The sequence below is a fragment of the Barbus barbus genome, assembly GCF_936440315.1.
Source record: "Barbus barbus genome assembly, chromosome: 33".
Lineage (NCBI taxonomy): Eukaryota > Metazoa > Chordata > Actinopteri > Cypriniformes > Cyprinidae > Barbus > Barbus barbus.
This window is the reverse complement of record NC_136761.1, coordinates 29,194,701-29,212,200: the sequence shown is the minus strand read 5'-3', so window position 1 is coordinate 29,212,200 and position 17,500 is coordinate 29,194,701. Positions and strand designations below refer to the sequence as shown.

Genomic DNA, 17,500 nt, shown 5'->3' with positions numbered 1-17,500 from the left:
AGAGGCAATCAGACAGAGGAAGTGCTCGTAACACCAAGTCTCAGTCATTGTTCAAATAAGTACAAGCTAGCAAGGGAGGGAGAGAAAGATAGAGGGAAAGATTAAGGTTTTTTTTTTTTTTTGTTTAGGATGAAGTCAAGTACTGCCGAAAGAGATGAGTTTTCAGTTGTTGCTTGAAGATTGCCAGGGATCCGGCGTTCCGGATAGGGGTGGGAAGATTATTCCACCAGCCAGGAATGGTGAACGAGAATGTTCTGGAGAGTGATTTTGAGCCTCTCTGTGATGGTACCACAAGGCGTCGCTCACTAGCAGATCTCAGACTTCTGGAGGGGATGTAGGTTCGTAATAGTGAGTGGAAGTAGGAGGGTGCAGAGCCTGTGGTAGATCTGTATGCAAGCATCAGTGTCTTGAACTGGATGCGAGCTGCCACTGGTAGCCAGTGCAAGGAGATGAAGAGAGGTGTAACATGCGCTCTTTTGGGCTCATCGAAGATCAGTCGTGCCGCTGCATTCTGAATCATTTGTAGAGGTTTGATTGTGTTTGATGGCAGACCAGCCAGAAGAGCATTGCAGTAGTCCAGCCTAGAAACAACAAGGGCCTGGACAAGAAGTTGCGCAGCATGCTCTGTCAGAAAGGGCCTGATCTTTCTGATGTTGTGTAGTGCAATACCGAAGTTGATGGGGTAATCATTGATGAGCCTAACTGAATTGTGAAGTCATGCTGTAGATTCGGAGTGGCAGGGATGACAAGAAGCTCCGTCTTTGCCAGGTTGAGCTGTAGGTGATGTTCTTTCATCCATGCCGAGATGTCCGCCAGGCAGCCTGAGATCCGTGCAGCTACCGTTGGGTCATCTGGTTGAAAAGAGAGATAGAGCTGTGTGTCATCGGCGTAGCAGTGATAGGAGAAGCCATGTGCATGTATGATGGGACCCAGTGATGTAGTGTATGTGGAGAAGAGGAGGGGTCCAAGAACCGATCCCTGAGGAACTCCAGTGACCAGTTGATGTGCTCTGGATACCTCCCCTCCCCAGGCCACCCTGAAGGATCTACCGGTGAGATAGGATTCAAACCAGCGAAGTGGAATTCCAGTGATGCCCAGTGATGAGAGGGTAGACAGGAGAATCTGATGATTGACACTGTCAAAAGCAGCAGAGAGATCCAGCAGAATGAGGACTGATGATTGGGAATCAGCCTTTGCAGTTCGCAGGGCTTCAGTGACTGAGAGTAGCGCAGTCTCTGTTGAATGGCCACTCCTGAAACCTGACTGTTTAGCATCCAGTTTGTTGTACTGTGAAAGAAACCGCGAGAGCTGGTTGAAGACAACTCGTTCGAGTGTTTTCCCTATGAATGGAAGGAGAGAGACAGGTCAGTTTTTTTCTAAAAGAGAAGCATTTAATGTAGGTTATTTGAGCAGGGGTTACCTGAGCCTGCTTGAATGCTGTGGGGAAGATGCCTGTGAGGAGAGATGTGTTGATAATGTGTGTGAGTGCCGGTAAGAGTGTGGGAGAGATTGTTTGGAGAAGGTGTGAGGGGATCGGGTCGAGAGGACATGTTGTAGGATGGCTGGAGAGGAGAAGTTTGGATACTTCTGCCTCGGTGAGGGGACAGAAGGAGAAGATGGGAGTTAGAGCAGTGGATGTGGTTGATCGGAGGTCCTGTGGAGTTGAGAACTGGTTACTGTTTGTTCTAGTTTTGTCTGTGAAAAAAGAGGCAAAGTCGTCAGCTGTTATTGAAGTGGTGGGAGGTGGAGGAGAGGGACAGAGCAGAGAATTAAATGTTCTGAAGAGATTACGCATGTCTGGAGCGCTGGTGATCTTGTTGTGGAAATGTGAGGATTTGGCAGTGTGGACTTCAGTAGAGAAAGATGAAAGCAAAGACTGATACCTACTCAGGTCCGACGGATCATTTGATTTGATTTTTAAAATCTTTATAAGTAATTAACAAGATTTTAAAATCTATACGGTGTTTGTTAGGGAACCAGTGCAGTGTTGACAGAACCGGGCTAATATGGTCATACTTCCTGGTTCTAGTAAGAACTCTAGCTGCTGTATTTTGGACCAGCTGGAGTTTGTTGATCAAGCGTGCAGAACAACCACCCAATAAAGCATTACAATAGTCTAACCTCGAGGTCATGAACGCATGAATTAACATTTCTGCATTTGACTTTGAGAGCATAGGTCGATCTCTTTTAAGTAAAATAACTGTTAAATTGCAAAGTAAAACAGAAATTATATTATTTTACACCTCACAAGTAATATCAATTTTATTACGGTTACTTTTCTTAAATAAGACATCATTGATGAAGTATGCAGCCTACAAATGTGACCTCCAGAGGAAAATTAAACATACCAATTATCTGAATAATTAAATAGTTAATAATTAAATGAATTGAATGAATCCTTATTTTCAGAGCATTTTCTTCTCTTTCTAATTAGGGATGCAGTATTTGTTAATATTGTTAATAAACAGTACTGACACAAAAATAATAGTTTTGTGAAATTAATGTTATGAAAAAATGTAATATGCTGTTTTCATGGTATATAATTCATGAGATTTAAATATTGACTTTTGTGTAACTATTTAATTTAGAGTGCTTTAGTCCTTAATGATTTCATCTGCATTTTATACAAACATGTTTAACGTGATGTGTGTGTGTTTCAGGATCTGGAGTTTACAGCAGCGTTGGTCAAACAGTCTCTGATGTCTTTTCCTGATCTCCACAAAGTCCTGCGGCTCCTGCTTCCTACAGTACCTGAAGGAGAACTGCTGTCACTCGTAGACGCGCTAGGACCCGGAGCAGGGTAACACACACACATCACACACCACACGAAACACAAACAGGTGTGTGTCTGAAATGGATCTGTGTCTGATCTGAATCATGACTCTGTTGTCTTCTGTAGAACTACTTATGGCTGAAACTGAGTGTGTCTCATATTTGACAAGTTTTGATCATTTACTGTTGTTTTTGACCTGTAGGGGATCAGGAAGCTGCTCGTCTCTGGCAGACAGACTGAGACACGACGTGCTGAGCAGAAATCTGTCTGACGCTCTTCAGCACAGAGACAGAGACAGAGACAGGTCAGTCTGATCACGATTGGAAACACAAACCAGTGTTTGAGGCATTAAAGCATCTGTGTTTTGCAGACTGACACTGACTAAAGCAACAAGAAACACTTAGATCATCTCACAAACTCACATTCTCACACACCCGCTTCATCCAGCTGTCACGGATCACTCCATCATGCCATGTGTGTGTTCCTCAGGTTCCTCAAGAAGCGGCAGAAGCTCCTTGAAAAGCTGTTGTCCAGCGCTGGAGGTTCTGGAGACGCTGGGGAGACTCAGCAGAGACGCCGCCACAGACGAGAACTTCCTGTGCCAGAACCTTCCGAGGAGACTGAGGCGGGGCCTGAGACGAGGGGCAGCGAGGGGGCGTGGCCGGAGAGTGTGGCTGCTGTCAAGGGGGCATGGCCTGTGGGCGTGGCTCAGGACAGTCTCGTCTCTGCGGAGCGGCTGTTTGTTTTCCGCTGCGTTCCTCCTGCAGCCCAGCAGAACACGCAAACATCTCACGCACGCAAGAAGAAACGCAACTTCCTGAACTTCAAGAAGAGCAGTGTGGCTCCCCAGCCAAACACGTGACGCTGCATCGCTGAGCATCATGGGAATGTAATTATGAGTCTTTTGTGTATCTATTGTTCTTTTATCATGCCGAGAGCTGATTGGTCGTCCAATGACATCATTCCTTCACAAACACTCACTCAAATGATCAAGTCAGATGATCGACTGATGCAAAAACAAAAAGACCTTTGACCTGCAGCTGCATGTTTACACTCCTTTTTAATAATCAACCTTTTTTATTTTAATCAACCATGATAATTAAAAAAAATGGACAGGAAATGAATGAAATATATATATTTTTCTGACACTTGGATTCGTCTGACCGTTTGGCTTTTGTTTTATATGAACTACAGAAAGCACAGAATCAGCCTCTGTGAAGATTGATTTAAAAGGTTTGAGAAACATCATTTGCTCTGAACTCTACACAGATGTCTGTGAGTCTGAAAACGAGGGAATCTTTGGTCAGTGAAGCTCAGAGCTGCTGTCCATCTTCATCATCATGTTGTTTTGTGTTTATTTGCGGCTGGTTGGTCAGAAACCAAACGCTGCTGCTGCTTCATCCTGAAAGACAGATTTATGCTGCTATGATTGTGTTCACATGCATTTAACAGAAAGATTACATCAGTTACAAACTGATCAATACTTCAAATCAGACAAACGAAGGGAACGTCTGACGTACTTTTCTCTGTTGAAGGCGCTGAAGTCTTCTGCCAGCGAGTCTAAACTGCTCTGCATGTGCGCCGGCTGAGAAACATACAGATTTCATACATCACACTGATGAAAAACTTGGTCTTAAAAAGTTTTCAATGTATCTTCATTTAACCTGAGCTGTAGATGTCGACTCTAAAGCAGCTCTAGAGACGATCATGTATTAGTGTTCTGTAGAGCTGCTTTACAGGTGAAAGTGATGTTTTAATCATTTAAATGACTGAATCCTGAAATTGAGGAGTTTTATTACTGTGAAGCTGCTTTGAAACCATCTGTATTTATAAAGCACTACAGAAATAAAGCTGACTTCTCTTGCATGAAGTGCTTTTGTGAACTAGAACAAGTGATTCAAGTGTCAGTCCGAATCAGAGATCACCATATGTATAGAATATTCCTGACCCTGCAGCACAAAACCAGTCTGAGTAACAGGTATATCTGTAGCAATAGCCAACAATACATTGTATGGATCAAAATTATACATTTCTCTTTTATGACAAAAATCATTAGGATATTAAGATCATGTTCCATGAAGATATTTAGTTAATTTCCTACCGTAAATATATCAAAACTTCATTTTTGATTAGTAATATGCATTGCTAAGAACTTCATTTGAACAACTTTAAAGGAGATTTTCTCAATATTTAGATTTTTTTGCTCCCTCAGATTCCAGATTTTCTAATAGTTGTATCTCAGCCTAATATTGTCCTATCATAACAAACCATACATCAATGGAAAGAGTATTTATTCAGCTTTGAGATATGTATAAATCTCAATTTTAAAAAAATTTACCCTTATGACTGGTTTTGTGGGCCGGGGTCACATATATCCCATGAATTTTCTGGTAAGAGCTAGAAAACTCAAAGTGAATCAGGGTGTGTTCCTCACATGCTGCTGTGGTTTGGTGGTGTTTGTGACGGCGAGTGAATGTTCATGTGTGAGCGTGATGAACGCACCAGCGGGTTCGAGGGTTGGTTTCTGCTCCTGGCCAGGCGTTTCTTCTTCTTGTGCAGCGGACGGGTCTCCAGGATCATCTCTTCCAGCTCAAACGAGGGGTCGCATTTCAGACGCCGCTTCTGTGACAGACAGAGAGATCCAGCAGCCCATGACTCGTGATGTTCCTCAGTGAGGGACCGGAGGCTAAAGGCCGCTTACGTTTGGAACGAATCCAGGCGGGACAGATTTCTGCAGCACGGCTTCCCAGTCCACATCCACCAGATACGGAGAGGTCTGGACCTCAGACAGACTCGACGGGCGACTCGATGGGTCTCTGGTCAGGAGCTGCGCACAAAACACACACAGAACAAAACAAGACCAAAACTGAACAAGACCTTCTGTTGAAGGGAAAAGGTGCTGATCTTTCTCAGTATTTTATCTTGATTTTCAGTACAAATATATTCAAATATTGCTAAGGAATAAAAAAAGGTATTTGCAACTTTTTATCTCAAAATTCAGATTTTTCTTTGCAATTGCAAGTTTATATTTCACAATTTTGTCTTTATATGTTGCAGTTCTGACTTTATCTCACAATTGAAACATGTTTCTCTCTCAGTTCTGAGTTTACATCTCATTCTTTTTTGTTTCCACCACAGAATAAAAAAAGTCAAGTCACCTTTATTTATATAGCGCTTTTAACAATGTAAATTGTGTCAAAGCAACTGCACAATATCAAAAAAGGAAAATAGTGTGTCAATAATGTAAAATGAAAAGATTAAAAAAAAGATTTTCAGTGAAAGGCATTTCATTATTTAATTCAGTGATGTCATCATCCAGCTCAGTTCAGTTTAAATAGTGTCTTTGCAATCAGGTCGACGATATCGCTGGAAATGAAGTGTCCCCAACTGAGCAAGCCGGAGGTGACAGCGGCAAGGAACCAAAACTCCATCGGTGACAGAATGGAGAAAAAAACCTTGGGAGAAACCAGACTCAGTCGGGGGGCCAGTTCTCCTCTGGCCAAACGAATCAGCAGTTCATTCCAATTGCAGCAAAGTCAGATTGTAAGGGCTCAACTGGTTCCAGTGGTCTTTCCCGATGGCTGTCTACGTGGCGGGGTCCTCACTGGGGATCTGTCTCTGGCGCTCATCTCGGTGACCTGGTCTCCGCTGACGTTCAGGGCTGTAGAGGTCGTCTCTGGGCGCTGATCCACCATCTGATCTGGATACGGACTGGATCTGGTGACTGCAGTGACCATCTGGGCTGGATATGGACCGGATCGGGTGGCTATGGTGACTAGGGATATGTCCCCGGGGCTCATCCAGGTGTCCGGCCTCCGCCGACGATCAGGGCCACATACATCATCTCCCGGCGCCGATCCACCATCTGATCCGGACACGGACTGAGAAACAGAGTAGAAACAGACAAATATTAGCGTAGATGCCATTCTTCTTACGATGTAACGAGTACATCATGTGTTATGTGGAGTGTTCCCGGTTCCGGTTGATCTAATTAATGCAGCCTAACAATCCTTTAACGGATTTGAATAATAGAAGTGTATTAGTGTGTTATGTGTAAGACAGGTTAAAGAAATGTGTCTTTAATCTAGATTTAAACTGACAGAGTGTGTCTGCCTCCCGAACAGTACTAGGTAGATTGTTCCAGAGTTTGGGTCGTAAATAGGAAAAATATCTGCCGCCCGCAGTCGATTTTGATATTCTAGGTATTATCAAGCGGTTTTGAGTTTTGAGATCGCAGCAGACGTGGAGGACTATAATGTGATAAGAGCTCACTCAAGTACTGAGGAGCTAAGCCATTCAGGGCTTTATAAGTAATTAACAAGATTTTAAAATCTATAGAGCCAATGCAGTGTTGACAGAACCGGGCTAATATAGTCATACTTCCTGGTTCTAGTAAGAACTCTAGCTGCTGCATTTTGGACCAGCTGTAATTTGTTGATCAAGCGTGCAGAACAACCACCCAATAAAGCATTACAATAATCTAACCTCTAGGTTATAAATGCATGAATTAGTATTTCTGCATTTGACGTTGAGAGCATAGGTTGCAATTTAGATATGCTTTTGAGATGGAAAAATGCAGTTTTACAGATGCTAGAAACATGGCTTTCAAATGAAAGATTGCTATCAAACAGCACACCTAGGTTCCTAACTGATGAAGAAGAATTGACAGAGCAGCTGTTCGATAGTGTTCTAGGTTATTACATGTGGGGTTTTTAGGTCTGATAATCAACACCCCTGTTTTTTCAGAATTTAGCAGTAAGAAGTTACTTGTCATCCAGTTTTTTATATCGCATTCCGTTTTATATCGCATTCCGTTATTTTCTCAATTTGGTGTGTTTCACTGGGCCGCAAAGAACTATAGAGCTGAGTATCATCAGCATAACAGTGAAAGCTAACACCGTGTCTCCTGATAATATCTCTCAAGGGTAACATGTAAAGCGTGAAAAGTAACGGCCCTAGTACTGAGCCTTGAGGTACTCCGTACTGCACTTGTGATCAATATGATACCTCTTCATTCGCTGCTACGAACTGATGGCGTTCAGATAAGTACGATTTGAACCAAACTAATGCGCTTCCACTAATGCCAACAAAGGAGCGCTAAGATCCAGTAGAACTAATAAAGAGTAAAAAGTAACTGCAACTTTTTTTCTCACAATTCTGTTTGTCACAATTTTATATCTTCATAAAAGCTACATAAAAGCATTTATATCTTGAATTTCCCCCCCCCCTCAGTTATGAGAATAGTCAATTGTCTTTGAGAAAAAAAATCCAAATTGTAAAATTAAAATTTACCTTTTTTTTTGTCTTGAGGCAGAAACAAGCTTTCATAAATATCAAATGAAATGTGAATGACATGCAAGATTTCAATATGAAGTGAGTTTATAATTATAAATTGTATACTTAATTTGATTATTTCCCCAGAATCATTAAATCTGCATTGAGACATTAACTTTTTAAATTACCCCATGTGCAAACAATATATTGTTTTGGAAATCATAATAAGCAACAATGCCGATGATCGAATGAACTGTTGAAAAGTAGTGTTGTCTCAATAACCATGGATTTTACATTCTAAACTGTAAATAATTCAGATACTTATGAATTAAATGAAGCACAATGCAAACATTCACCAGAAACTGTTAATGCAACTTCACTCAGATGTGAACGTGTTTTATATGTAAAAAATGGAGTATGTAAAATCTAGTCTGTCAAAGATTCGCAGTAATAAAAACAGCACTAAAAATTCTACTGATTCCCTCTGCTTTTTCTCTATTGTGTTATATATGTGCCCAGAGCTCCAGAAAGCATACCAGTGGTCTTTTATTTGTGCAGGAATATAAGCTCTGATCTTGGTGCTTGTGTGTGACATCCAGGGGACACTTGTTCAAAGGTAATCGGATCGGATCTTGGACATCGGATTGGATCAAATCTTGAAAATGGGTTGTTCAAAAGAAAAAAAAAGGATTCTGAATTTGGATTAGATCACAAAATCCAGTCTTGGTTTTGATCTGGATTAAATCTTTAGTTTGTGTTGTTCAAAATGTTTTAGTAAGATTGGGATACTTTTGATCCAAAAAAAATGGATTATTCTGATCCCAGAACAAGGGTGGATTTCAGGAACAAAATTGTAATAAAACTGGTCCAAAAAATTACAACATTTGTAACGTAATATATCCCTTAATCCCCAAACAGCTGTCAATATCAAACAAAAATATTATATTTAATTTAAAAAAATTTTTTTTTTAAATCACTGATTGTAAACTGCATTGGCACAATCATCAGAGATGACCAGTCAGAAGTAGTTATTTGTGTAAATGCAATGCAAAACTAGAATGCAAAACCCTGGCTTTTTTTTTACCCATTTTATTTTTTTTGTTCCATCACCATGTCCCTTTAGGGGCTCCATAGATACAGATTTGGAAATCTGAAAAAGTGTGTATCTGGATCAGGGTGATCCAATCCAATTTTGTTTTGAAAAATCAGCACAAACCTTACCTGATTCTGGATATCAAAACATGGGATTTCCAAATCCAGATTCCAAACAACTGGCCCCTGGAGTGGTTCTGATGCAGAAACTCATGCTGTGGATCAGATGCTCCATTCCTGGGCTCCAGACGCAGGAGAAAATCAACTGCTGGCCGTGGATGATGCTGAGGACCTCAGCCACTACTGTGTTGGAGCTGATCTCAAAAGGTCGCTAAAATGCCAGAGAAACACCAGATAAACACCAGACAAACGCCAGAGAAACACCAGACAAACGCCAGAGAGACACCAGACAAATGCCAGAGAGATACCAGACAAATGCCAGACAAACGCAAGAGAAATACCAGACAAACACCAGACAAACGCCAGAGAGACACCAGAGAAACGCCAGAGAAACACCAGACAGACACCAGACAAACACCAGAGAAACGGCAGACAAGCGCCAGAGAAACACCAGACAAATGCCAGAGAAACACCAGAGAAACACCAAACAAAAGCCAGAAAAACACCAGACAAGCGCCAGCGAAACACCAGAGAAATGGCAGAGAAACACACGAGAAACACCAGACAGACTCCAGAGAGACACCAGACAAACACCACCGAGACACCAGACAAACGCCAGAGAAACGCCAGAGAAACACCAAACAAAAGCCAGAGAAACACCAAACAAAAGCCAGAGAAACACCAAACAAAAGCCAGAGAAGCACCAGAGAAACACCAAACAAAAGCCAGAGAAACGCCAGACAAACACCAGCGAAGCACCAGACAAACACCAAACAAAGCCAGAAAAACACCAGACAAGTGCCAGCGAAACACACGAGAAACACCAGACAGACTCCAGAGAGACACCAGACAAACACCAGGCAAGCACCAGACAAACACCACCGAAACACCAGACAAGCGCCAGACAAACACCAGCGAAACACCAGACAAGCACCAGAGAAACACCAAACAAAGCCAGAAAAACACCAGCGAAACACCAGACAAACACCAGAGAAACACCAAACAAAGCCAGAAAAACACCAGCGAAACACCAGACAAGCACCAGAGAAACACCAAACAAAGCCAGAAAAACACCAGCGAAACACCAGACAAGCACCAGAGAAACACCAAACAAAGCCAGAAAAACACCAGCGAAACACCAGACAAACACCAGAGAAACACCAAACAAAGCCAGAAAAACACCAGCGAAACACCAGACAAGCACCAGAGAAACACCAAACAAAGCCAGAAAAACACCAGACAAGCGCCAGCGAAACACCAGAGAAATGCCAGAGAAACACACGAGAAACACCAGACAGACTGTTTGCGACTTTATCACTCAGATTACTGTTTTTCACTGGAAATTATATGGTAATTCATCGTTTTTAAATTGCAAAAAGCATATATGTGACCCTGCAGCACAAAAGCAGTCATCAGTAGCACAGGTATATTTGTAGCAATAGCCAACAATACATTGTATGGATCAAAATTATACATTTCTCTTTTATGACAAAAATCAAAACTTAATTTTTGATTAGTAATATGCATTGCTAAGAACTTCATTTGAACAACTTTAAAGGAGATTTTCTCAATATTTAGATTTTTTTGCTCCCTCAGATTCCAGATTTTCAAATAGTTGTATCTCAGACAAATATTGTCCTATCATAACAAACCATACATCAATGGAAAGATTATTTATTCAGCTTTCAGATGATACATCTAATTTAAAAAAAAATTACCCTTATGACTGGTTTTGTGCTCCACGGTCACATATGTGATCATATTTTACATTAAAATGACATACAATGCAATGTTAAACCATTTCATTTTTGATCACATATGCACCATAAAAGGTAACAGATACAAGTTGGTACTAGGTGTAGCGTTTCTACGGTAACAAACGCAAACCGTTTCAGAGTGTTGTGTGAAACTATGATGATCTCAGATCATCAAATTAGACCCATTTCAAATCTTCCGTTTATGTCAAAAAATTTTGAAAAAGTTGTGTCTGCTTAATTGTGCTCCTTCTTGCAAAAAAATTATCTATGAAGGATTTAAGTCAGTTCCCACCTCATTCAAAAAAATCTGTCATTATCCCTGTGCCAAAGAACAATAAATCCTCTTGCCTGAATGACTATCGCCCAGTTGCCCTCACATCTATAGTCATGAAGGTTTTTGAAAGACTTGTAAAGAGCCACATTTGCTCCTCCATCCCTGATACTCTGGACCCTCTTCAGTTTGCCTATCACCCAAACAGATCCACGGACGATGCCATTTCTCACGTCCTCCACTCTTCCCTCACACACATAGACAGCAACAATGGGAAATAATGGGCCTAAACTCCTCACTCTGTGACTGGATTCAAGACTTCTTCACCGGCAGACCTCAAGTGGTGAAAGTTGGCCAGTTCACCTCAAACTCCATCACTCTGAACATAGGAGCCCCACAGGGCTGTGTCCTGAGTCCCCTGCTCTACTCTCTCTACACGCATAACTGCGTGTCCTCTCACAGTTCCACATCTATTATCAAATTGACCCCTTCCAGTTTGCATATAGGTCCAACCGCTCGACCGATGATGCCATCGCCATTGCCACTGCCCTCCACCCAGCCCTCACACATCTGGACAAAAAAGACTCATATGTCAGGATGCTGTTCATAGACTTCAGTTCAGCATTCAACACAATCATCCCTCAACAGGTCACTCACAAACTGGTCCAGCTGGGGCTCAACACCTCTCTGTGCAACTGGCTGTTGGACTTCCTGACCGGGAGACCTCAGGCAGTACGGGTCGGCACTAACACATCCAGCACCATCACACTGAACACTGGGGCCCCCCAAGGATGTGTGCTGAGCCCCCTCCTCTTCACTCTGCTGACCCACGACTGCACACCGTCACACAACTGTAACCTGATCATTAAGTTTGTGGATGACACGACTGTGGTGGGCCTCATTAGCAACAGAGATGAGACAAACTACAGGAGTGAGGTGAGCCGCCTGGCCGGGTGGTGCAGTGACAACAATCTCTCTCTGAATGTGGAGAAGACGAAGGAGATTGTTGTTGACTTCAGGAGAGTACACACTCACCATGCCCCTCTGACCATCAACGGTGCGACTGTGGAGAGAGTGAGCAGCACCAAGTTCCTGGGTGTGCACATCACTGAGGACCTCTCCTGGACTAACAACACTGTAGCACTGGCCAAGAAAGCACAGCAGCGTCTCTACTTCCTCCGCAAACTGAGAAGAGCCAGAGCCCCGGCCCCCATCATGTGCACCTTCTACAGAGGCACCATCGAGAGCATCCTGACCAGCTGCATCACTGTGTGGTATGGCGCTTGCAACGCATCCTGCCGCAAGTCACTTCAGCGCATAGTGAGAGCAGCTGAGAAGATCGTTGGTGTCTCTCTCCCCTCCCTCCAGGACATTTACAGCACCCGTCTCACCCGCAAAGCCCTCCGCATTGCAGGCGATCCCACCCACCCGACACACAGCTTCTTCAGTCTGCTGCCATCAGGGAGGAGACTGCGGAGTCTCCAGGCGAGGACCAGCAGACTGAAGGACAGCTTCATACATCAGGCTGTCAGGAAGCTGAACTCCCTCCCGTCCTTGCCCCCCCTCCCCTCTTTTACCCCATACAACACTGAACACTGATACTATGAGCCCCCCCCCCCCAGCTCCCCTCAACCCCAGGGCCTGTCCCCCCCCCCCCCCCACCAACTTAAAAACTGAACCTGTCACTTGTGCAGCATTGGACTGATCACTACCTCATCCAGCATTGACTGCAAACTACCTCTTCGGATAGTCTGATATAAGGAATGTTCTCCCTACTGACAAGCTCTTCTTGCACTACACATATATCTGCACAGTTTTTGTTTTATTTAACTGGTTTGCACTCTATCTATTCTGCCATGCGCCTTATGCCACTTTATCTATTTCAGTATTTTTCTACAATGTCCTCATTTGTATATCTGTATAGTTGTATGTACATATGTTTAATCTGTATTATCTGTATCTGAACGTGTTTAATGTTAACTGTATGCACCAAGGGTCTGAGAGTAATGCAATTTCAATTCTCTGTATGTATGTGCCGTACATGTGGAAGAATTGACAATAAAGCAGACTTGACTTGAAATTCGCTGATGATACTGTTACGTTCCCCTAAGTGTCTAGGGGTCAAAAGGGGAAATAACAAAAAGTTAAAAAAAGTAACGGGATAATGTACAGCGAGAACACACTTCAGTCCTCTGTCCCAAAGTGAAGATGACACCAGTTGGTATATATACAAAAAAAGAGTTTTATTTACAAGACAGGAAAAGAAATACAATGTAAATGGGAGCAAAGACTCAGGGGAAAGCAAGGCCTAAAATAACAAACAAAATAGTTCAACTAATTTAAGGAGCTCTCACTAACCTTAAATAAAATAAAAAGAAAAATACAGCCAACTTCCCTCACCTCCCTTGCTGTACAAAAACAGAGGTAAAAAGCAATATAAAAAGAAAAAGGCACTCTCCCCCTACAGCATCCCTCTTAACACAGGCTAGTATTTAGAATCACATTGAACAAAAGAGCCACAATACCTTTTGCTCAATCTCAACCTGGAACAATATCCACCAACAGATCATGCTGAAATCATTACCTCTTGGTAATATTATTAGAAAATACGGGATTAGTTTTCATTGCTATGCTGATGATACTCAACTATATATCTCAACAAGACCAGATGAAACTTCTAAACTAAGATAATAGATTGTGTAAAAAATGTAAAAGATTGGATGACCAATAATTTCCTCCTATTAAATTCAGATAAGACAGAGATATTACTTATTAAACCAAAAAACAGTACACAGAATCTCTTGGATTACAATTTGCAACTAGACGGATGCACTGTTACGTCCTCTAAAGTCAAAAATCTGGGTGTTATATTAGACAGCAACTTGTCCTTTGAAAATCATATTTCCCATGTTACAAAAACAGCATTCTTCCATCTTAGAAACATTGCCAAGCTTCGAAACATGCTCCCTGTTTCTGATGCAGAAAAGCTAGTTCATGCATTCATGACCTCTAGACTGGACTATTGTAATGCACTGCTAGCTGGTCGTCCTGCATCTTCAATAAACAAGCTACAGATAGTCCAAAATGCAGCGGCTAGAGTTCTTACCAGGTCAAGAAAATATGATCATATTACCCCAATTTTACAGTCTCTGCACTGGCTACCTATTCAGTTCCGTATCATTTACTAAATATTATTACTTGCCTATAAGGCCCTAAATGGTTCAGCTCCTGCGTACCTAACTCGTCTTCTACCACGCTATAATCCAACCCGCTCCCTAAGGTCGCAAAACTCTGGACTTTTGGTAGTACCTAGGATGGCAAAGTCCACTAAAGGAGGTAGAGCTTTTTCACATTTGGCTCCTAAACTCTGGAATAGCCTTCCTGATAACGTTCGGGGTTCAGACACACTCTCTCTGTTTAAATCTAGATTAAAGACACATCTCTTTAGCCAAGCATTCACATAATGCATCTTATAATCTTGTACTGCAGTTATATCTGATCAAATGTACATTATTATCATTCTTTAGCTTGTGTTGAACAAATCATTTTTGCTTAGATGGAACAGCAGCTACGCTAATTATGTCTCTATTTGTTTCTCTGTTGATTAACATCCCGTGGTAACTAGGAATGACAGAAGCTTCAGTCTGGATCCAACCCTTAAATGATCTGAGATGACCGAACACCTGAGAAAAGATGATGCCAACCCCTCAGAGGACCTCAGAGGATGCCAACGCTCAGACAACATACAGAATTAACTAATTTTGCCATAAAGTTAAATATATTAAGGTTCTGCAATATATAAATATATTGTGGAAACTTAAATTCCTGTAGAGCTGCTTTGCAACGATTTGTATCCTAAAAAGCGCTATACAAATAAACTTGAATTGAATTATTTCTATAGAGATTTATACAGTAGAGATTGTTTCACGTCAGCTTGATGCACTAGCGCTAGTGCTGTGAGTCGAGTCTGTTTGTGACTTTATCACTCAGATTACTGTTTTTCACTGGAAATTATATGGTAATTCATCGTTTTTAAATTGCAAAAAGCATATATGTGACCCTGCAGCACAAAAGCAGTCATGAGTAGCACAGGTATATTTGTAGCAATAGCCAACAATACATTGTATGGATCAAAATTATACATTTCTCTTTTATGACAAAATCAAAACTTCATTTCTGATTAGTAATATGCATTGCTAAGAACTTCATTTGAACAACTTTAAAGGAGATTTTCTCAATATTTAGATTTTTTTGCTCCCTCAGATTCCAGATTTTCTAATAGTTGTATCTCAGACAAATATTGTCCGATCATAACAAACCATACATCAATGGAAAGATTATTTATTCAGCTTCAGATGATACATCTAATTACAAAAAATTACCCTTATGACTGGTTTTGTGCTCCACGGTCACATATGTGATCATATTTTACATTAAAATGACATACAATGCAATGTTAAACCATTTCATTTTTGATCACATATGCACCATATAATGTAACAGTTAACAAGTTGGTACTAGGTGTAGCGTTTCTACAGTAACAAGCGCAAACCGTTTCAGAGTGTTGTGTGAAACTATGATGATCTCAGTATAAAGCTGGTGAGGGTTATAGAGAGTACAGGTGTGTAGCTCACCACAGGTTGATGAGGAACGGATGTTGGAGTCGTTGCATGACCTGCAGCTCTCTGAGGATGTTTTTGACTTCATCTCTTTCAATGCATTGCTGCTTGTTCATGTATTTCATGGCATACATCTTCTTGGAGTCTCTCTTCTGCACGATACACACCTGAAGACCATCGTTAGTTTGAGTAATCTTAGCACCCAGAGACGGCTTCTGTCAGTCATACATCACTAAACTCACACACACACACACACACACACAATGCATTTAACATACGTGGCACACAAACACTGGAGGCATCTGTTTGTTGGCAAAAATGAATTCAAACATGCAGAAATGAGAGAAACTGACATGAGCTTCATTTTCTGCCACTAAAAATATCTCAAAATAATACACCAGCCTTCAGCTTTCCAGACACAGAAAGAGAGCGCTAATGCATTACAGCCTCCAGCAGAAACAACTCCATCAGAAAGAGACAGAGACAGAGCTCAGTTCACTCACTCACTCACTCTCTCTCTCACACACACACACACACACACACACACAAATACATTTAAACCTCCAAATGAGAACTATGTGTGTGTGCGCGCATGTGCATGCTTGTGTGTGTGTGTGCCTCTCACCTTTCCAAAGCTTCCCTTCCCAATGGCTCTGAGAATCTGAAAGTGGTCAAAGGAAACTAAAAGAGAAAACACAGGACACACACACATCTCTGTGTGAACAATTGATGTGTTGGGCTCAGATGTGCTCAGGATGAAACTGTTTATGTGTGTGTGTGTGTGTGTGTAGCAGGTGTCATGAACTCTCTCTCACACATGCAAATATACTTCATGGTTCATTGTTTAAAAGTGATCAATACATGATCTTTACCATTAACCAGGGCTAGTTATCCTCACCTGAACCAGTTAACCATTCATGAGGATTTTGATCATTCTCATCTTTGACAGACTGAAGGAAGACCTGCTGAATGTAAACTGGTCCAACTGCAGCAGCATCCTCAGAAACCACCCGAAGCAGCTTCTCACACACATCTAAACCTTCAGAGAGGACAGGGTTTGATCTGAACTCATCTACAGCAGATCTCTGAGACTGTCTGTCCGTTATAAACTCATCACGAGAGACAGACAGCATAGTCATTGTTATGTTTAAACTTACTGAACGCAAAAGAACTCAGTTCTACACGGGAGAACAGTCATCAAACAGAAACACTTTCTGACACTTCACAAACTGATGCTCTTCCTCACCCTCCTCATCCTCACGCAGCAGTGGTGCTCCACGAGACTGACTCCTGCCCATCATCACCCTCAGAAGACCTTCATCACAGCCGCGCATCCTTCATCCTTCAGCAAGATTATAATATGATCCGTCTTCACCGACACACACGAGAGAGAGAGAGAGAGAGAGAGAGTGAGTGTGTGAGTGTGAGAGAGAGAGAGAGGGTTGTGTGAGTGGATGAGTGACAGATGTCATGAGTAGCCTACTTGGATGTCATTGGCTGTTGAAGTGATGCAGTGAGACTCAAACACAGACTGACAATAAACACACGTTATGATGCAGCCCTGCTAACAAACAAACAAACAATAGAAACCACA

General features: G+C 41.9%; 2 protein-coding genes across 3 annotated transcripts in view; one reads left to right on the top strand and one right to left on the bottom strand.

Annotated features, from left to right (window-relative positions):
* LOC306853306 (limbin-like) overlaps nucleotides 1–4,641 on the top strand; it is a 21,384-nt gene extending 16,743 nt beyond the window's left edge. The window contains exons 20-22 of one of the 2 annotated variants that reach the window (XM_079390623.1): nucleotides 2,661–2,800; nucleotides 2,976–3,077; nucleotides 3,263–4,641. In XM_079390623.1, the coding sequence (XP_079246749.1) occupies nucleotides 2,661–2,800; nucleotides 2,976–3,077; nucleotides 3,263–3,635 (615 nt within the window). In that variant the 3' untranslated portion in view covers nucleotides 3,636–4,641. The remainder of the gene's footprint in view (nucleotides 1–2,660; nucleotides 2,801–2,975; nucleotides 3,078–3,262) is intronic. The other variant, XM_079390624.1, reaches the window with a different exon arrangement.
* A 517-nt stretch (nucleotides 4,642–5,158) lies between these two features.
* On the bottom strand, nucleotides 5,159–17,465 carry LOC306853346 (serine/threonine-protein kinase 32B-like). Its single transcript, XM_079390656.1, has 7 exons — nucleotides 17,153–17,465; nucleotides 16,805–16,945; nucleotides 16,532–16,587; nucleotides 15,922–16,073; nucleotides 9,324–9,453; nucleotides 5,475–5,600; nucleotides 5,159–5,395 (listed from the first exon to the last, which is right to left on the bottom strand). Exons 1-7 carry the CDS (start codon nucleotides 17,238–17,240, stop codon nucleotides 5,204–5,206), a joined length of 885 nt encoding a protein of 294 aa, XP_079246782.1. The 5' UTR covers nucleotides 17,241–17,465; the 3' UTR covers nucleotides 5,159–5,203.
* Nucleotides 17,466–17,500: the final 35 nt, after the last annotated feature.